Here is a 22,463-nt window from a genome sequence, read left to right as displayed (position 1 = left end):
AGACAGCCCATTAACATGACTGTTAATAATCATAGATTTCTCCTCTATTTCTGATTCTTCTGCCTTTTTCTTTTTTCATCTTATTGTTCTGAGTAAGAGCTCCAATAAAGTCTTGACTGTGATCACACACTCTTATTTTGTTCTTGATTCCAAAAAGAATGCTTCTGACTTTTCCCTAGTAAGATTGATGTTCACCCCAGGATTTTGGTAGGTGCTTTTGATCAGTTTGAGGTAATTACCTTCTTATCCTACTTTAGAGTAATAAATAGTTTTTAATAAGTGATTGAAATACATCAGATGTATTTTTCTTTTTTAAATTTCTTTTTTCTGGGGGAGGGAGGCAATTAGTTTTATTTTTGTTTATTTATTTATTTAACGAAAGTACTGGGGATCAAACCCAGGACCTCGTGCATGTTAAGCACGCACTCTACAACTGCACTATACCCTCCCCCTATCAGATGCATTTTTCTGCATCAATCAACATGGTTTCATATTTGCCTCCTTAAATCTATTAAAATGGTCTCTTACATTGATTGAGTTTCTAATAAAAACCCTTTTAGTTCCTTTAAGTAATCTAACATCATGATATATTATTTTTATGTAGTGTAGAAGTTAATTAGGTAATACTCTGATTAGGATTTTTACATTGATTTTCATGTGTTAGATAAGCCTCTACATTCCCTTGTCATGCATTTTCTATTGTAACCAATTTCTCATTTCCCCAAGTGGCCATCTGAGTATCATAACATAAAGGTTAGTAAATTAAATAGAAAAAACAGTGCTGTGGTGACCCTTTCCTCCACATGCTCTTTAACAGAACTGTCTGAGTACATACATTTCCATGCAGAGAGTCAGGGCTGTATTACTTTCTTAATCACCCTCATAGAGACCTTTTGCCCTCAGCAGTTACTGTGAACAGAACACTAGATTTGGACTTGGACCTGAGCTGTAGTGCTGCCTCTACTTGTTCTGTGATCTTAGGTTACTTAACCTCTCTTACTGCCCATTTCAAGATCTGATTCTCTGATCCCTTTCTTTTAAACCTTATTCATGCATTTACTTTTGTCACTTCCAACAGCTTGGTTCTGAATTGGTGGAGACGCCGAAAAGCTCGAACCAACTCTGAAAAGCTATACAGTCGATGGGAGCAGGACCATGACCTTGAAACTTTTGGTTCCCTTGGGCTATTCTATGAGTACTTGGAAACAGGTAATTTTCAACCACTGTCTTGAAACATGGAATAGGCTGAGTAAAATGTGTTTTTCAGCTCTTAATATTTCTTCCTGCCTTGCACGTAGTAGGTATTCAATAAATCATTGGATAGTGGGATTGAAAAAAAAGATGGATGGATATGAGAAGATTGGTTCAGTTTTTCTATTTCCCACCAAACAGAATGCAGAATGAAATTTAGTTTCAAAACACAAGTCTCAGAGAGATTTTTTTCCTGTCAATGGAATGTAAATATTGTTGAGCCAAATAAAGTAAGGGTCTCAAATTAAATTTAAATAGCTTTCTCCTTTTGTTTGTCTCAGTGACTGCTCATAGAGAGAACACATTGAAAAGCATTTCCAGAGTCTGACATACATTTAGTGTACGTCCTTCATTTTAGGCTGAAAAGAAGAAGGCTAAAAGCAGTTATGCAAGGGAATCCCAAATTGGACACAAGAAATGCATAAAATATTCTAAGGATTGAACAGAGAAGAGATCTTGCGGTGAAATTTTAGGAGAGACAATGATGGGGACTGCTCATGGGGTTTACTCAGAGTGTTTCCTCTCAAGGGACCTTCTCTGCTTCTTTGGAATTAAGAGGGACAGTTTTCCCAACTTATTCTCAAGGCCCATAAAAGTCATGGTAGAATAAATGAGATGACCTGAATTTGTTACTGATTCTCCAGTATAATACATACATATAATACCTGGATTAAAATAGGTAAATTTAGGACAAATAGGAAGAAGTCTCCAGTCATAAAATTAGGTAGTCCTTGTTTCATGGAGTGATAAGACTAATTTTTAGTTAATCGTGTATGTTTCAAGTGGATTTGTGCATAAATGCATCAGAAATTATGACTGAAGTTAAAAGATGAAGTCAAGGGTTCATAACAAGATTAACTACCATTGACTGAGACGCAGCTAAGAGTTAACTAATTCTGATGTTTTACATACATCATCTCTAATATAGAAACATGCTACAGAATAGTCATTGTCCACTGCATTTTATTTTAGAGGATACTGAAACTTGGATAGTTTTAAGTAATTTGCCACGGGCCACAAAGGTTATAAGTATAGATCTGGATTTGAACCTAGAAATTCAAGCTGTTCCTGAATAATACTTCATCTTAATTTTCTATCGCTTGGTTCAATAGAGAAGATGGGAAGGAAGCAGTTTCTCTACCTGGTTTAATAGATGACAAGACTGATTCTAATGAAGAAGTCTTATGAGAAAAGCTGAAATCCAGAAGCATTCGAGATCTGTCTAAAAATAGAGGAGTAGTGGAAGATCCTTTCTTCCTTCAATAGAAAGACATTTTAGTATCTCTGATTCCTTTTTTCTTCACTTACGTGGGAAGCCCCGGTCTGCCAGCTGCATGGATTCTTTTATCCCGAGCACTGATGGAACCAAAGGAGAAGAATGGGCAGAGAAGCCAGCTTACACAGATGTTAAGTCTTAGTGAGGAAAGAGAGTAAAACTTATTTATAAAAATGTCAAGATAGTACAGAGGATCAGGACCTTAACAAGTACCTCAATTCCAGAATATGTATATTTCCTTTGCTACATAAAATTTATATATGTTTCCAATGCTTTATGATTCATTTTCTGATTTATTCTCAAATACTTTGTACTACCTTTTCCTCTGTTAGCCTCTTCAAATCTTAAATAATACATTCATTTATAAGGCTTGTAGTTGAATACTTTTGTATACCCAGAGCATACAAATGAGTTGGTCGTTGTCTCGGACTTTAAAAAGTACATAGATTAGCAAGGTAGAAATTTGATTACCCCATAGACCAGCATAGAACTAACTATAGACCATAATAAAAGACTATGTTTTAAGAAGAATAAGAATATCTTACCTAACAAGAATAGATACTGTTTTCAACAAGCAGATCCCTAAAGAAACAGCAAGAGAACTGAGCTGTGCATGCCCGTTTTCTCCTTCCTGTTGTAACAAGCAAATAAGTCACTATGTTTCCTACCAGGAGGAGGAAGTGGGCAGCTGGAAAGAGGCCTGGCATGTTTTGCTGGTGTAGATCCCTCCAAAATGAAGGAAAGAGGCAGGAGTTGGGTGGAGTGTTCCCCCATTTTCCCTCCACAATAATGAGTTTGTGAATTTTTATTTCTTTAATAAAAATTTTTTTTATTGAAGTGTAGTTGATTTACAATGTTGAGTTAATTTCTGTGTACAGCATAGTGATTCAGTTGTACGTATGTGTATATATATATATATTTTTTATGTTCTTTTTTACTATAGGTTAAAATGTTTTTCTTTTTTCGCTACAGTTATCCAGTTTGGATTTGTTACTTTATTTGTGGCGTCTTTTCCTTTGGCTCCTCTTCTTGCTCTCTTGAATAATATTATAGAGATTCGAGTGGATGCCTGGAAGCTTACTACTCAGTACAGGAGACCTGTAGCTGCTAAGGCTCATAGCATAGGTGTTTGGCAAGACATTCTCTATGGAATGGCTGTCCTTTCTGTTGCAACTAATGTAAGTAGACCTATTTCAGTAAGATAATTCTGTACTTTATTTTGTTTTCTGAGAGATGGGGGGAGGTGAGTGATATTTAACTAAGCATTTATTCACATTAATTTCATCATGGTGACAGTTTAGAAAGATAAAACTTCCCTAAACTTTTATACACTAAACAACATAGACAAATCTGTGACATGCAAACTCTTAGAAATACAAGGAAAACTATAAAACACATGCTCATTATAATACCATGATACAGTTTTATAGCATGTGGCAGAGTAAGACAGAAAATAAGTAATGGTATAAAGGATTTAAGTAATACAATTAAAGCTTGATTATACATAAAGTTGTATACTGCAAATAAGACATAAGATTTACCTTTTATATTTATGGATCACTTATTAAAAATGATAATAAAACTAAATTCCCCAAAGTAGAAATTATACACTGCATATTCTCCAACAATAATGGTATAAAAATTGAAATTAATAATAAGACAGCCAAAAAAGAAAATTTAACCACTTAACATTCATGCTTATAAGGAAGCTTTATTATACAATGAGGAAATAATACTGAAATTGTAAGGGTAGCCTAATTAAAATGAAAACCTAAATGTAACCTACAGTTACAAAAAAATGTATAGCAACACATGCTTATATTATTAAAAAGAAGACAGAAAAGCATGAGTTGAGCATGTAACTTAAGAAACTTAAGAAAAAATGTAAAGCGAATCATTAGAAAGTAGTAAGAAAGAATTAATAAATATATAATCAGAAATAACCAAATTAGAAAACAAAAAGCAATGTAATTGCTAAGTCAATCAAGAGTTGGTTCACTGAAAAGACAAAATAACAAAACTCTGAAAATCTCAAGAAAAAAAAGTTACGAGGTACAAGTGAGAAAATTATGAGACTGCTATGTATGAGTTTATTCTAATACTTTTTAAAATCTATTTGAAATTATCACATTTTTTAGAAAATAAAACTGCCAAAATGCATTCAGTAAGTGACAGAAACCCTGAAATGAACCAGTAGCTTTAGAAGCAAAATTAAATATTTTTTAAAAATCTACCACTAAAGATGTAGATGGCAGAGCCAGATGGTTTTAAATTGATTTGTCTTACCTGAAGGAAATGTGCTGTGCACACTACTCCAGAGCTTAGGAAAGGAAGGGAAGATACCATTCCTGTGGAATCAAATACTGAAATTAATTGCACTGAACTGTGGGAAATGTCTCAGGTCCTCTCTCTGTTCTCCATTCCCTACACACACACATATACATGCACACGTACACACACTCACAGTCTGTTCCAGTTTATGGAGTTGGTCTAGGCAAGTAAATTTGGTTAAGGACAGTAGAACTGTGTTATGAAGCAAAAAGAAATGTAAGAAATAGCAAGGCATGATGGAAAGAGACAGATACAGGCATGGTGTTTTTGGAGACAGATACATTTAGGTTAAATTTTCAACATAGCCACTTTTTAGCTATGAAATCTTGGAATATTAATCATATACTATAAATGAACTACTTCATGTTCTAGACTCATAGCTCATGTTTCAAAGACTCATATTAGCGTGATTAGTAATAGCATTCTAAACATTTTGCATCTATATGTCACATGGAACTGAAAGACATACAAATCATTTGTAAAACTAGATTGTTAGCTCATGATCTCTCTCTTGCTTTGTCCTTTAGGCTTTTATTGTTGCATTTACATCAGACATGATTCCTCGTTTAGTTTACTACTATGCCTACTCAACAAATAGCATTGAGCCTTTAAAAGGGTATGTCAACGACAGCCTGTCAACATTCCTGATAGCGGATTTTCCAAACAACACTGTGCCTTCGGAAAAACGGGACTTCACCACTTGCAGGTTTTCTCTTAATTTCTTAGGTTTTAATTTTGCTTTTTAAATGTATTTCTTAAGTTCTCCATTTCTTTCATGTCTTAAAAAAATGTTTTACTTGGGGCAGTAAAAATTTCTGATGAATAAAGTACATACACATTTCTAGAATGCATACATTGTATGATTCTGGTTTAGGAAAGTAGAATGTCCAGAAGGAAGAGATATTATGGAGAAAGATAATGACAATTTTGAAATATTTCTTATTTTCAAATTTATTGGAAAAGTTTTCTCCAACAAATGCCCCCTTGGTCCCAAGTTGTAATATCTTTAGATCCTACAGCATGGTCATAATATATGTGCATTTAAGCTACTTGAATTTAACTATATGTCCTCAAAACAAGATAGAGTGAGGTAGATGTGATTAGTTCACTGGCCACCCCATTTAAAGGTTTCTTCCATGTAGGAAGGAGTGTGAAATTGAATTTGTGAACCTGCTGTTTTCACCCTCAGTGCCTCATTTACTGTGGGGATCTTTTTACTCTAGGATTTAACGATTATATATATAAAAATTAGTTGTATAGTGTGTTTGTGTGTGTGTGTGTGTGTGTTACATCAAGGCTTTTAAACTTAAACCTTAAACCAACTGCTTTATCTGGGATTCTGACAAAAACCCAGCAAAATGGTACAACACATGTAGACAAAACATTGTTATGGTCCATATTTTTATATAGAGGAATGATGACATGGACAAGTGTCAGATTTCTTGATGCCATCACTTCCTAGCTGAACTAAATTTTTGAAGAATATCAAGATCTAGAAACTTTGTAGAAAAAAAAAATGAACTTAGAAATTGATCACCAAGAAAACTCCAGAAGGATAATAAGGCAAACAAAAACAATGAAGTGTCAGATAAGCCGAGAGAAAACAGAGCTTCAAGAAAATGGAACCGATCGACAGTGTCAAGTCCTGTCCTTCACAGATCAAATATGACAGGGATTAAAATGTTCCTTCAGCTTAATGACAGGAGACCATTGGTTTCAGTGGAGTGATGATGGAACTAGGCGTGTCAAGGAATAGGAAGAGAGGGAATGGAAAGAGCAAATGTTGCTAACTCTTTGGAGAAATTTGTCTTTGAAGGCAAGGAGAAGTTTCACTTGTGTCTCCCGCTGTATCTTTATTATGCATAAGTAGCATAGGACTGTGATTTTTATCTCTGTAAGAAAGACAAATGTTTCATAATAGCAGTATTTTCCTTTGACTTGACTTTTGTGGTCACCTAAAAGGTCTCTTAAAAGGAATAATGTGAATTTATGCTAGGTCTCTTGTTTGAAGTTATAGCTAATTTTTGGCATACACTTCCATTTTTTTTCAGGTACAGAGATTACAGAAATCCTCCTGATCACGATGAGAAATATTTTCATAATATGAAGTACTGGCATGTCCTTGCTGCCAAGATGACCTTCATCATAGTTATGGAGGTAAACCTTTCTCAGCCTTCATTCCAGTTAGTCTCTTTTTTCCCTTTAGGCATATGTTTCTAAAGGTATCTGCTCCACAGAAAATTAGCATTATCTCGATAGATTGTTTTGAAGGAAGTATTGGTTGTCACAAAAAGTAACTTAGGAATATTTTCAGTACAATAGATTGCCTGTTATTCAGTTGCTATTGAAGATAACATAGGGACAGAAAAGGTCCCTTGAGGCCAGTGTGAGGGCAGAGGATCTGCTGATTTTGCTGAATACCCACTCTACACTGGTTCCAGAGGCTATAATAATAACTGTGTAAGTTTGACTTCATTATTCACCCTTGACAAATGAGTCCAAGAGTCAGCAAAATTAGGTAGTTGGTTTAAAGATAATCAGCTAATATTAGAGCTGGGTTTCAGTGCCAGATGTCTCACTGCCAAGCCTCTGCTCTGCCCACTGTCTCACGTTTCCTCCCTGGTGGAATATCCAGTGTAATTATGGACACAAGTCCTGCAGTAAAAGAGAACGAATCCAGAGGGGTATTAGATAGACTAAGTTAACAAACTGACTGCTGCAAATTATAAGACATGAAGACCAATAAGGGAGAGAGAAATGTAAGGCACTTCTTCACTTGCCAGTAAAGGCCAATAATAGACTAGGCAAATCTAATGCAAGCACCACAGATTCCAATCAGTTTTTGTGTAATTTATTTTATTTTTATCAAGGTTATGCATGTAAGTAATTTAAAGCCCCACCCCTCTCAGTTCTTTATGAATTTATCACTTTCACTCCCACATTTTCCATCAGAGGTTTAGATCACCTTGCAGTCTGGTAAATTACAATAGGAATTCTTTTGAATTTTTGTTTTTGTTTATTATTTTCATTAATTTTTTAATCATCCCAGGCTCTGACTCACCGGTATTCTGGGACTTCTGTTCAACTTCTCTTTTATTGAATACTATATTCTCTCCCATTCTTGGATTACTAGCTTATTTTGATAAAGCACATCTTTCATTAATTTTCTGAGAAAAATAATGGGCTGTCAGTTTTTGAGAATGTGAATATTAAAATTGTTTCTTTTTTCTTGTAAGTGATTAATTGGTATAGAATTCAAGACTAAAAGTCATTTCCCTTGAAAATTTTTCAACCAACTTTATTTGGGTATTCCTGAAATTTTCAAAGACATTGCTCTATTTTCTGTCAGCTTCTACTGTTGTTATAAAATACAATACTGTTTTAATTCCCCAGTCTTTGTTTATGATCTCTTTTATATCGATAAGCTTTGAGGAGTCTCTCACTAGTCCTTCTTTTATGAAACTTCACAAGATAGTCAGTTGATACTGAACAATATTCATTGTTCTGCACACTCACTGAAGCCCCTTGAATCTGAAAATGTAATTACCCTTCAGGTGCATTGTATTATTTCTCTGATGATTTCCTTATTTTCTCTGTTTTGTCTTTCTGGAACTTCTGTTGTTCAGGTATTACAACTCCCCATTTTGAAATTCTAATTAATTTTCTCTCCTATAAATAGGCAGATTCATATCTTTGTCTTTTTATTGTATTTTGCTTCCATCATTATTTCTGTTTCCTCTTCATTCTATTTGTGTGTTTTAGTCTTATCCTCTCAGGTTAGAGACTGTCTTACATATTCGGTTGTTACTGGCAGTCTCCTTGTATTTAAGCGCAAAGCAGTGGAAGCTGACAATAAGCCCTGTGTGCATACAGGAGGGATGCCACTTGCGTGGGTTTCACTGCAGCGTGATAAGCTAGTGAGGAAGCCTTTTCATTTGAGGTCAACAGAATTTTGATATCTGTAATTCTAATTTCACAGATTAGCTATTTTTCAACGTGCTAAATTCCATTTAGTTGCCCTGTTTTCGATATGGTGCCACACCTCCAACTTCTGCTCTCTCCACTGCCCCTGAGTTCACAGCTTTCTGTCTTAATTTCTGCAGAGAATATGGTGCTCCGTTGCTGTTAGGGTGGGGCTGGAAAGGAGAACCTGGATATGGATGAAAGAGAGGTTCTGAAAATTCATCTGCTCCTTACACAAATTTTTAACTAATGCTCTTATTTTCAACTCCACCTGCACATGCCTTCAAAATCTTTAGGCCCTTCATTCATGAACTTTCCTGACGACTTAAAACAAAATTGGCTTTTATCTTGGTCCCTATCATCACCATATCACTAACTGCAAATTTCAGTGCCAGCTTTCTTCATTCTTTTGAGTCCGTAATCACTGTTTCCTCCCTTTTCTTTTTGTCTTTGTTAATGATACCATATTTTAAAAATTTCTTTACAAATATTTTGTTAGGATTTCAGGAGGGAGCATAGATTAAGTATATATTTAATAACTTTTCAACTAGAATCTTTGTAATTATGTGCTTTAGTATATATTTATTTGTTTAATGTCAGTCTTTGTAGGAAAGTTCCAGAACAGGGACCATATCTTCTTGCTTTCCTTTCTACCTACAGTGTTGAGCATACATTGAATGAATGAAATGATTTGCAAGAATTTCCTGCTGAACGTCTGATAATTCTAACAGTGTCTCTGATTTTCTTTTATGCTTCCTGTAGCACATTGTGTTTTTAATCAAGTTTTTGTTGGCCTGGATGATCCCTGATGTTCCAAAAGATGTTGTGGAAAGAATCAAGAGAGAAAAGTTAATGACTGTCAAGATTCTCCATGACTTTGAGCTTAACAAACTAAAAGAGAACTTGAAAATGAATTCTGATGATTTTGCCAAGCATGTTCTTATTCAGGAAAACAAAGCCCAGCTGGCTCAATCAACAGTCTGAGCGACACAACCAGCCAGCAGCCAGCAGCCTGTCTGACTTTACAATAATATTCCCTGGGTTTGGGGCCAGAAGGCAGAAGCCATGTGTTAATTTTAACCTCCCCCCCCCCCCTTTTTTTCTTCAACTCAAAATTTTTTGTACCCTTTTATAGAGGCCAGCTTGGTAGAGGTTGGAAGGAGCTTGTCTGCTTCATTGGCTGGGCCCGCCCCAGACACCATTCTCCGGGGTTCTGTAGATGATTGTTTAAAATGTGTATGAAATCAGAATATTTTAAAATCGTGGGATGTTGCAGTTTAGAATTAAACACTGGTTGTGCGCTATCCCATCACCTTCCAGTGCAGCTGCTCATTTTCATGGTCTTCTTTCTGTTGGGTTATTTTATATCTCCTTCCCATCAAGAGAAATCCTGGGGAAAAAAGAAGAGAAGTGAAGAGGCCTACTGAGCCATATATATATCTGTGTGTGTGTGTGTGTGTGTGTGTGTATACCTTGCCATTTTAGACTATGCAGAAAAACCAAAATCAGATAACATAAGAAAACTCACATACTAAAATTACTAGGTAAATATCGTGGCAGGAGTTTGTTCCCGAAATCCTCCTGAATAAGGTAAACTTCCATCAGAATTCCAGATAGCCCTTCCAGGTAAATACAGAATTGATTTTTCAAGAGACGGAATGTTTGAGTCTCAGCAAAGGACTAACAACTCAGTTCTTTAAAGATAACGTTTTGGTAACAGTAGTTTTAAGACTGGATTGTCTTATCTGGAAAGTAGCATAAAGAAAAGTATTAGATTGTTTCAGGTCTTCAAGTAAATGAAAGATATAGAGAAGTAAGTGTGTCTTCCCAGTAGTTAATGAATGCAAGACAATGTGTGTTGATTAATTTATTGATCTCAACCTAAAAAAGCACTGAATTATTTTTAAAAATCATTTTTCTTCTACAATGCCTTTTTTGCGTCATGTAGCCTGTTTGAGCATTAGCTATTTGTGTAAGTTAGGTACAAGTTGTTTGTGAAATGTTATCTCGTTGTTTAAAGCAATCTCAAATCTTTTCATGAGTTTACAATTTTTTCTGTTGATGCATCGCTGTACAACACCCAGTGCCTTGTTCTTACGCCTTTGACCCACAAGATGTGGTTGTGTTATTGATCTGATGTGATGTAACATCTCAAATGTGAACCTGTTTTAGAGAAATTGCCAGTTTAAGATCAATAACAGAGTTTAACACCAAATGTGGATCAACCAAGTAAGAATGAAGTGATGGATTTGATAGCTAAGTAAAAAAAAAAAAAAAAAAAAAAAATTGTTGAATTATTTCTCTCATACTTATGCCTGTGGCACATGTATCCCACTTCTTGTTCTTCTTTCCCTTAAAAAAATACTTAATAAATGTTTTTAACACTATAGAGAGATACAGTTTAGTTATATAATATTTGAATCTCTAGTTTCAAATTGCAGTTCAGTTTCAAAAAAATTGTGTTTTTTAATTGCACTCAAAACTTTATTATAAGATTTTTTAAAAATGTGGTATTCCATTATGTGATCCTAAAACATTTTCATAGAATGTTCAGTATTGAGTATATGGCATATAGTAGTAACTAATGATCGGTATTAAGCATTTAGAACTGAGGGTTGTGAATTTTATAAAGCCACGAGACAGTTACTCCAATACTGGCAGTGATGATTTGTCATCCACTAGGTAGATCTTATGAACATTTTTGCATAATTTAAAATGATCTTGTTATTGAAGAATGATTTCACAAGTGAAGGAGAGAGATTTTCTTGCTTGAGAGAACCAGTCAGTGTTACTGTGCAACTAGCCGCAACTGCAGTATCTGTGGCTTGTCAAATCAGCCCCTGAGTTACAGTGATGTGGGGTGTGTTGCACAGCTCATGTTGCTTCCTTCCTGGGTGCTGATAACAATAAGGAAGAGCATGGAAGTTGATTTCTCGGATATAGCTTTCTTTTTTTATGGCTTAACAGTGTTTATAGAGTTAGACTGTAAGATAAATAAAGCTCGATTTCATTCACAAGGTTATCAGTACACTGCAGTCTTAAACCAACTCAAGTGTTGGGTTTCTAAGATGTATGGAGAAGCTAGCAAGGGAGGAAATCGTTTTTAAGATAAGTAAATAGTTCCTATGATTGGTAGATATTTTCCTTTTAAAATGTCATTGACAAATACTTTGTATTCACATTTCAGTTTTCAACCAAGAAGTTTTGAGACAGGAGGGAAGAGGGCAGGGTACAACCACTGAAGGAATGACACAGCCATTGAGGCCAGGGCAAACTGGGTACAACCAAGATGGCAGAAGACGACTTCCGGTAGACCTTGAGCCTCGAGGCACACCCACAGGCGGCAGTTCCTAGGCTGACCATGAAAGGTCCAAAAGTGGGCGGGGCCCAATTCGTGGAAATCCCTGCCCCTTAACCAAAACAGTTGGAAGAATCCTCCCACTAACTAGTATATGAAATTACCAAGCCCATAAAAACAAACAACCCTGCACCTGGTCGTCACTTTCTCTGTTGCCTTCTAAGACAGCCCGCACTCTGTCTATGGCGAATGTATCTCTCTAAATAAGCTTGCTTCCACTTTACTGTGCCTCACTCTTGAATTCTTTCATACGCGAGGCAAGAACCTATTCTCTGGCAACAGATTCTACTTTTTCACTGATTTTTAAATGAAATACAAGTACCCCTCACTTTCCTTAAAGCTTGAAAAATAAAATCCGAAGCCAAGTCGATTCAGATAGATTTGTCTTATGTAATTAAACCCATTAGACATTGTGGGAAGGTTGAATTGAGCACCTGACTCCCAAATGTGAGTTGATATTTATCAGTATGGCAGATGTTTTTTTTATCATTCAATCAAACCCATATTTATTTTTGTCAGAAATCTTTCAAGACTCGTTTGAGATTTTATTTGAAATAAGAAGAATGCAAAAGCCAAAAAAAAAAAAAACCCTCCAAATATCACCTCAAATCTTTCATCAGCTTTTCTTTGGATAAAAGAAGCAGAATCCACTTCAAAACATTTCTTTTAGAGGAACCCATCAGGAGAGGGGGGTGTCTTAATTAAATGGAATGCTATCTTATTTTTGCTGTGTCTCATGACTCCTCTTGACTTTAACATTCTTCTTTTAACTAAACCATTAAGCAAGTTATCAAGGAAAATAAAAAGGAAAGAAGATAATAAATGGAGGGACAGGGGAAGGAGATAAGAGTGTTCTGGTGTGCTTCTGTAGGGAGAGAGATGTTAGGAGGTGCATGGTGCAGCTGTGGGTGGTAGAGGAATGTCTCTTTCCTAAGCCATTTATGGAGGGTGTCGACTGAGATAAATGCACAGCCTAGAAGTTGAGAGTTATGTTTTATTTGGAGGACATTTCTGAGGACTCTAACCCCTTCGATCCCGGGATGACAGCCTCTCAGATGGCTCTGAGGGACTGCTCCGAAGAGGTAGGGGATATGTAGGAGCTTTACAACAAAGACCAGGTAGTTGGAACAATAAAAGATTACTTGTTATCTAAAGAAAACCAGGCATCTCAAGTTAAAGAATTTAGTGCTTTTCTGTTTACTGAGGGGAGCAAACATTTGGGCTCATTGAATTCACTCCTTTGACAAGCACCTACCTATCTGGGCCAGCATCCTGTCCTTTCTTATTCTGAGTCCCCTCAGGGTGCACCATTGTGAGCGGCTACAGAGGCCGGGCTGCAGGCTTGTCTTCACTGGGGGGCGTCAGCAGCCGCTGATGACTTTGATGGTTTCAGCATTCTTTGTTTATTGATACGGTTTGCAGTATTTTTCGTTCACAAGGGTGAGAGAAAAGCCAAGGAAATTTAATTGAAAACTATTATGTGTCAATTGTAAAATTTTGATTCCAAAGTGACGTGTAGTGTCGGGTGCTGTATGTTGATTTACTTAGTTGAGGGTGAAGAAATTGTATTATTGATTCAAAAGGTGACTATTGTTTTGAAAGAACCTCTCTAATAGTTGTTTTTAATCAGTAATAGTTATGTCATCAAAGGATGTTATTAAGGAAAATAACAATGCAAGTAATAGCACTCTAGAAATCAATGTCACAGAGATCCTCACAAATTTGTGAACTGCAGACAGAAAAATGTGTGTAGAAAGTCAATAGCTCAGTTATATTCTATTCATTGCAGCATCGTCTATATTGGCCAGATACTGGAAATAACCAAAAAGTAATTCGTAGTAAAATGATCAATTAAGTTAACATTATTGGATATAACGCAATGCATTCACTAAAATTAATATGGAGATTTTACAAAATAGCGATCTCACTTATGTACAGTTGAGTTCACAATTTAACTTAACAGTAGAAACTGGGATAAGCAACAACAACAAAAATTTTTCTGTTATTACTCTTATCTTGATCGCCACCTGCTAGTAGACAGGGAGAAATATGTAAGTTTTAACTGTTAACCAGATTTCCAACTTCGTTGGATGTAAAGACATAAACAGTACTTGTAGGTGGATCTCAGTAATTCCTGGATAAAAATGAGAGCCTGTCTCCTGTCTTGCTTCTATTGCAAAGATGCTGCTCCAGTTCATTCGTGGCAAGAAATGTGGTATGGGGGAAGAAGGGTCTCTGGCCTCATGCTGATTTTGGTGTGTGCACTGCTCCCTCCTGTTCTTGGCAAAATAACCCTTGTAGGGCTAGTCACCGGGAGCCCTGCTGGCATCCTACAGCAGGTGAACCTGCAGTGGCTTCTGGTGACATCCCATGGCAGGTAAATGCATATTGGCTCGGATAATAATACTTGAGAGGGGCAGCTGTCTTCCACTTGCCAGCTCTGCTCTCCCTCAGGGTTTGCCAGCTAAAAGCCCTTAGGTTTATGGCACATCCCCATTAGACCCCCGCCCGGTGGCATGCTGCTTTCAGCCTCTGCTGGGCAGCCCCTCAGTCTTCCAAGTCCACTAACTGGCAGTTTCACGGTTCTCAGCTTAGGATCCACCATATACAAAAATTGAGGAAGACAACTAGATGTCCTGTCTGATCACACCCAACTACTCCTTGTTATTGTGCTTGGCTGATCCAGATTAACGTGAAGTCCTCTGTGTAACTTCCCACTTCCCTCCTGGAGACCCCAACTGGAATGGGGGCAATTACCCCTGCGTTCAGTGCCCACCCGCCCTGTTTATTGCAGGGACTGCAAGAAGGATTTAGGTGAAGTTCTGTATTTAGGAGATGATCCCAAGGGGTGAGAAAGTGAGACAGGAAATAAAGCATGTGATTTTCAGTGGATTATCATTACGGGAAAGCTAGAGTTCAGTCTCATTGAGAGTCCTCAGAGATTGTAAAACAAAGCTCAGAATGTCAACACTGAGGGAGGAACAAGGTGGGGCTTTGTCCACCAATTCCCATCACACATTGATGGAGGGTTGCTTCTAGGAAGAACTCACTCAGTCCTCCCTGCCCCACCAGGTCAAGCACATGCCTGCAGCCAGAAAAAAAAAATCATTCAGGTGAAGAGACATGGGTTAGAATACCAATAATCTTTATGGAAGTTGTCCAGCTGCAGCTTCACTAGCGGAGGCAATGGTGCGGTGTCGGTGGCATCTGCTTACGTCCCCTCACCTTCATAGGGCATGCGTTCCTCTCTGGACTGACACCCAGGAAAATGAAATTGAGACCCCATCTAATTAATGCTTTCCTCTTTCTGACTTTATCTTTCTCATCACCACCCTCCAAACCCTCAAGCAGTGGGATTTCCCACTTGTCATATCTTGTTTCTTCCCAGTTCTAAATCCAGACTTGCTGAAGTGTGAAGGGGCAGTGGCCATCAGTTTGCCCCTGGTGCCTTTCTGTTTTGTCAGGAAATGGATTACATTTCTCAGCCCTCATTGGCCAAAACAGGGTCACAGGGCCAACTGTAGCTGCAGGGGAGACTGGCCCTCCACTAGAAGATCACAACAGAGAAATGAGTTGGAAACAGCATGGGAGGAGTCAACTAGCCCCATCCTTGTGGTCAAGGATACAGGTGTCCATGGATCCCTTTTTCTATATCGACACCGGGTGTTGTCTGAAGCAGTCATTTTCTTGCTGCTGTTTGTTTGTTTTTTCTTCAAGATCTGGTCTGCAGATCAGCAGGATCAGAATTGCCTCCGATTTTTAAAAATCTCCTGGTATTTTAAAGTTAGAATCCTGGACCCACCCTGGATGCACTAAGTCACAATTCCTGGGAGCTGAGGCCTGAGGGAATCTGAGCATTATCAATATGCTGATGCATTTCCTAAAATATAAAGACAAGTTATATCTGGCTGGTAGGATTTTAGATGAATTTAACATTTTTTGTTCTTGTTTTACTGGTCGAAATTTTAGAATGAGCAAGAATAATTTTTTAAAGCTATTTTAAATTTTAAAAGGAAGAATCAAACAAAACCCCTCATAATTGGCTCAAAGTGAAAGAAAGTGAAGTAACGAACAAATACATGAACAAGACACATGGAAGCAGAATAAGAAGACCCTGTAGGAATAAAGCCAGTCTCCATGTACGGATGACACCCAGTGGAGGAGTGCTGGTGTAGACCCAGAAGCAGGCTGAGTGTGGAGGGCTATAACCATGTTGTGTGTACAGGCTGTGGGCTTTAAATGGTTTGGCCTGCAGAACAGAAGGTTAAACAGTAAGGAAATGGTTTGATCACAGCCATTAATGTTAACAAACACGCTACTTTACATTTTTATCAGACATTACCTTTTGCAAAGTCATCCCTCACTTCTTGTCCTATTTGGAACACACAAGCAGGGTCATTATAAGGATGAGAAAGTTATCGTTAACTCCATGACGTATGACGTATATGAAAAAAAAAAAAGCATATCAGAAATTTCAGCCGTTTTTCACACACTGCATTAGCAACAAAAGTTGCCCTAGAGCGTTAGTGACTGGTCGCCCTCCTCCCTTCTTCTATGACTGTAATCACATGGCTGCCTTGCTCCAGGCAGTGGCACCAAGAGGGGACAGGGAATTCTACACGGTGATGGAAGCAGACTAAGTGCCATCTCCTCTTGAAACTTATGTCACCATCTGGATGGAGCAGATCTTTCTCTCCCAGGTCCCGAATGGCCTCTCCTGCAGTCTTATAACACCTCCCTGCAGGAGTTTATTTTCATGTCTGTCTCCTCTGCCTTGATGGAAAAGGCAGTTGCATTCCCTATGTTTCTGGTAGTTAGCATAGTACACTGTGATTGTTTCATAATGTTGGTGAATAAAAGGATGCAAAACATAGGTGTGTGTATGTGTACCTTGGTTCAGATGAATCTGAATTTAGATTCTACCTTAAGCACTCAAGAACTGTAGGACCTTGGGTATTTTTGACTTTTCTGTCTGCAGTGTATTGCATTATTATGCTATGAAATATCATATCACACCATATTACATATGTACTTCATTGGGTTGTAATAAGGATTAAATGAAATACAATTTATAAAGCATTTCAAACAGTGCCTAGAGCTTGATAAATGGTCAGCTATATGTAATGCTTCTAGAAAGTGGGATGGCATATTGATGTGTTTTTGTCTTTACAACTAGAATAAAAGCTCCATTTGGATGGAAAATTATTTGTCTTGTTCACTATTTTCAGTGTCTGAAGTAGTCTGGCACATAGCATATTCTTAATAAAAATGTTTTGAGTAGATGAGTGAATTGAATTTATTGGAAATACATTGGAGAATCTGCCCTAAAAATCATGCTTCTTTTCCTCTATGAGTTCACTAAGGGGACGTTGTATATATAAGGATTCCAAAGGTGAACCAAAGGACTCCTTTATGATTGGTTCTGTTGCAGGCGTTTTATTATAAGTGTTTATAAGTTTTATGATACGTGCACCCCAATACGTACCCTCAAGACGGAACGTGCAGCTGGAGTGTGTGAACCAAGTGAGCAATGATCCCTTCATCTCCGTCTAGTTAGTGAAATTGTACCAAGTCTTGTACAAACACATGAAGGGACAAAGTCAAAATAGAGGAGACAAGAGTCAAACCTGCTTAACCTCCTCCCCCAGGTGCATTAATGGAAGAGGTACAAAAGGGATGACACAGGGAGGCGTGGAAGCTGTAACCTAGTAACCTGGTTGCATGCACCCTAACTGATGTTTTAAATTTCATCTGCGGAATCCAGTCTTTTTTGAGGCAGGAGCAAATAGAGAGGAGGAGCAAAAGAAGCCAGCAGCCCTCTTTAAAAATTAAAAATAAATTAAATGTATATATATAGTGTATGTTTATAAATAAAACCATTTTTATTTATAGTCACATATCTTTCTCAGTTATTAAGCACAGTTTGTTACTAAGGGAGAGGCAGAGTACGATACAAATGGAATCCAAAGTTGCACTCTTACCCATCGGGGATAATAGAACTGGAAACTTGAAACTCAGTAAGCTGATGAAATAAACCTTCAAAGCACTTCTAGTCCAAGAGTTGCATGATGCTGCCTCTTAGCCTTAAGTGGGACAGCTTCCCCTAGTAGGTGAGTCAAGCAGGAGAGGCACAGAAAGGTCTGATATCTGTGGACTAGATCTAGTTTTGAATTCTGAATTCAGAATGCTAAATTGCAGTGTGACCCTAAGGTAAGTTATCTAACCTCTCTGCTCCTCGGTTTTATTGTTTGCAAATTAAGGGATTTAGACTAAATACTCTTTACATTTGGAAATTGTGTCTCAGAAAAAAAAAAAAGTCATTGTTTCAGCTTCTTCTATTTAAGGAAATATAAATGACTTCAGCGATCCAACTGTCAAAAGTAGATTTAAAACCTGTGTGATTCATGACTTACTTTAAAAAGAAAGTGACATTTCCACCAGAGTTTTAAACAAGGTCAGTCTGATGGCAAAGCTTACCACTTAAGCTGTCTCTACTGCGGAACAGGCAAAGCAGAAATAAATACTGCTTGCTTCTCAATGGGTATGTTTATGCCAGACCAATGTATTCTTAGGATAGTGAATAATTTTACTTTACATATGAAGCTGCTTTTTTTATGCTCATGCAGCATTGATTTTTTTCCCCTAGACTATAGAGAAGCACATTGAAAGCTGTAAAGTCCAAATGACTTTCTATTCCTCCTCACACTAAAGCAGTGCTGCTTCCAGACACACTTCACCTGTTAGGGACCCAGACTTGCCTTAGCTGATCTTTTTCACCGCCCTCCCAGAAGTCTTTCTCCAAAAGACCACCCTGGGGCTAGAAACAAATTGGATTCTATGAACCTTTTTTTTTTTTTTTTTTTAAATTCTGGTTTTAATGGGATTGTAAAGGTTATAAAGGAGGAAATTATTTGGGCAGTGGTGTTGAGAATCTTTTCCCTTGAGCTTTCTAGAGTCTTCGGTTATAGAAAATCTCTAATGAGGACAAGATCACTGGAACCTATTAAATTGCCACACTCTTCTGTGGCACAGATTGTATTCCTAGATTTGGACAATAACCTGGCTCATTCATTCAGCATTACTTCATTCACTTAATCTACTGCGTGCCAGAACCTGAAGAAAAAAAAAAGAACACTAAGTAGCAATTTTTCAACACTTGGATGTGCCAAACACTATGAGCTATGTGTTTTACATAAAAGATCTCATTTGATCCGCACAACAATCGCTTTAGGTAAGTAAAGTTATCACAGCCATTTCATATGAGAAAACTGGGACTTGAGCAGATTAAAGAACTCACCCAAGAAGGAAGGGTGAAGGAGCAGCCAGGGTTCTATCCCAGGCAACCTCAGTCCATATCAAACTAAAGAGACGTCTTGTTCCCAAGGAGCATTTTCATCCACGGGGAGCCAGATCCTAAAGGTTAATTACCTAATGTGTGTTCAACTATTATTTGAGCATAATAATTAATCAGCTGTTATTCAATTGTGATAAAGAATGAGAAAAGGGATTGAGAACTACTAGATTCTGTTGAGATGTCAGAGAATGCCTCCCTGAGAAAGTGACACTTAAGATGTAGACACCAATGTTTAGGAGTTAGTGATGGAAGCAGTGGGAGAGGCAGTGGGCTTTCCTGGTGGAGGGACCTGGCTATAAAAACAAACAAACAAACAAACAAATAAGTAAAAGAAGCAGCCAATATTTTTTGACTGATTAATGACAACCAGAGTATATGAAGCCCTTTATAAGGCTTATCTCTTTTAATCCACACAGAAACTCTTCAAAGTGGATAATCTTATTTATCATCTCACTCATTCAGAAACTGAAATGGGGTATAGGTAAGTAATGGAACCAAAGCCACGATGCATTAAGGGCGGGACAGAGCCTGGGCTTGTGCAGGCTGGATAGAACTCATATTCTTAGTTACAATTTGTTATAAGTGGGAAGGAGCTTGTACATAACAGTCATGGTTTGAATAGTGTTTCCACAAAATTCTACCCAAACTTCGGAATGTAACCGTGTTTGGTTCTTGAGATGAAATCAAAACCCAGAGAAGAAAGCAGTGAGAAGACAGAGGCAGAGACTTGAGGGGCACATCTACAGCCTAACGCACTGTAAAAGTTACCACCAAACACTAGAAGGTAGGAGAGAGCTATGTGACAATGCCCCCCTCACAGGAGGAGCCAGCCCTGCCGACACCTTGCGTTTGGACAACGAGCCTCCTGCACTGCAAGACAATGAGATTCTGTTATGTTATTTTAAGCCACCTGTCTGTGGTGATCTGCTATGGCAGCCCTGGGGAAATAATATGTACCCTTTGCCGCAGGGGAGTCTAGGAATAAAGTTTAGGAGAATTTATTTATTTATTCAACCTAAATTCACTGTTTATACTGTTGGTCAGATATTTTGGTAAGAGTTATGAAAAATACACATGATGTTAATATGGGATCCACTTTCAAAGACTGCAAAGTAGAAAGTGACAAGCATCATATAAAAGTGTAGGCTAATAATAATAAGAACCAGTCTAATGTATTCAGTGCTTGCATGGCAGGCACTGTGAGAGATAGCTTAGGTGCATTATTTGATTTAACGTGGAAAAGGTAGATATCACTCATTACATTTAACAGATAAAGAAACTGAAGCATGATGAAGTCCAATTACCTTCTTCAAGGTTGTACTTTTCTGCCAATGACAGGGCTAGATCTCAGTTTCCAGTGAGAGGATAAAGGAAAGAACTTTGCTGAAGGAAGGCTTTTGATCTGGGTCTGGTGAGGCTGCTATTGGACACGATCTGCACATTCTGACCCATTTCGACCCTGAAGACCTTCCCTAGAAGAAATGTTACAAATGGCCAAAGAATGGGGGTTCATTTGCTTCCATGTCATCTCAGCTTAGAAGGAATCAGTCACATCAGGTCCATTGTTAGCTGCATCTGTCCTGGCGGGGTGTTTTTAGATGGTGAACATCTTCCACCTTCCCAAGGGTAGGAAGAGTAAGGGTTGTTGACTGATGCCATTTGCTATTATTTTCTGCTTGTCTAGTCACTAAATAAATGTGCTTTTTTTTCTTTTACTGTCTGGGGTCATGCCAGTGATGAAACAAGAGAGTGGGTGAGGGCTAAATAAGCAGTGCTTATTAGAAATTAAGTTATCCTACAGAAGCAATCTCCCAGTGTCATTTGAGTCAATAATTTTCAAACTGATCTAAGCAATTGTTCTATTTATGGCTCTTGTGTACCGTCTGTGTGTCTGTGGATACTTTTGCCCCATCCTTGAATGGGTTGAAAGCCTGATGATCAAAGGGGAAAGAAGACTAATTTTAAAAAATATTTAATCGGCTGACACACAGACTACTGCTAATAGTTATTTTCTGAATTGAAGCTCCTCTGCCTTCCCTTTCTCTCCACACAATTTATTGTACTCTTGCCTGATAAAGTTCTAAGAATGTTACTGTGTTGATAAAATCACTTCTTTGCTCATGATTAAAATCCTTTCCTAGTTATCCACTAGAAAATATCTAAATTTCTTAATTAAAATCTGAGGTCTCTGGGAACAGGGTATGTGTCTTATTTATCTCTGTTTCCTTAGTATCCAGTAAAAGATGTGGCACATAATTATGACTCAGAAATGTTGAATAAAAATTTAACTGCATTGACATGAAATTCAAGGCTTTCTTTTGCTTTGCTATGTTCTGCCTTTCTACTATTTTGTTCTATAATTCTTACACAACTCTTCCCTCTTTCCAATGTTTTTAACTTATATTCTAAACCTTGGATCTGTCTATCCATCCTTTCCCCATTTATCCATTTAGCCATTCATAAAATACCTTTAGGGTGATATATCAAAATACTCTCAGTTGCAAGTAGTGGAAACTTCAAACCCAACTGGCTTAAGTATTAATTAAATGGGATTCATTGGCTCAAAAATTTGGAAAATTAGTCTAGTTAGAGGGCAGGTTTCAGGTGTGGTTTGATCAGATCCCTGACTCTGCTTCTCCACAAGGGAAGGCTGAAGGTACTGGCACTCAGTATTCAAAGCGTCTCAGTGAATGGCCATGGCTTTTCCATTTTACACAATAAAACCTATCCACTATGGTTCTCACTGCATATAATGGTGTATTTACTGTTATTATGATCCCACCAGCAGTATAGAAAGTTGTGTCAGTTGCACAGTCATTCCACACTTTTAGTCTTTGTACTAGGAGAAAGCCACACATATAATATGAATATCACTTGAAACATGTTTACCTGCTGACTTCCAAGTAATTAAACCTACTTTTGGTTAGCCA

The 22,463-nt window shown here is 37.5% G+C and overlaps 1 protein-coding gene across 3 annotated transcripts in view; it reads left to right on the top strand.

The window, feature by feature from the left end:
- The window catches only part of ANO5 (anoctamin 5), a 70,522-nt gene extending 59,312 nt beyond the window's left edge, over nt 1-11,210 (top strand). For all 3 annotated transcript variants that reach the window (XM_045523830.2, XM_010964760.3, XM_074372233.1), the window contains 5 exons: nt 1,079-1,209; nt 3,500-3,705; nt 5,386-5,564; nt 6,910-7,015; nt 9,584-11,210. In XM_045523830.2, coding sequence (XP_045379786.2) covers nt 1,079-1,209; nt 3,500-3,705; nt 5,386-5,564; nt 6,910-7,015; nt 9,584-9,805 — 844 coding nt within the window. In that variant the 3' untranslated portion in view covers nt 9,806-11,210. The remainder of the gene's footprint in view (nt 1-1,078; nt 1,210-3,499; nt 3,706-5,385; nt 5,565-6,909; nt 7,016-9,583) is intronic.
- The last annotated feature ends 11,253 nt before the right edge of the window (nt 11,211-22,463 follow it).

Source organism: Camelus bactrianus, chromosome 10 (assembly GCF_048773025.1).
Source record: "Camelus bactrianus isolate YW-2024 breed Bactrian camel chromosome 10, ASM4877302v1, whole genome shotgun sequence".
NCBI classification, from domain to species: Eukaryota; Metazoa; Chordata; class Mammalia; order Artiodactyla; family Camelidae; genus Camelus; species Camelus bactrianus.
The sequence above is the reverse complement of the archived record's forward strand: the minus strand, read 5'-3'. Positions and strand labels throughout refer to the sequence as shown.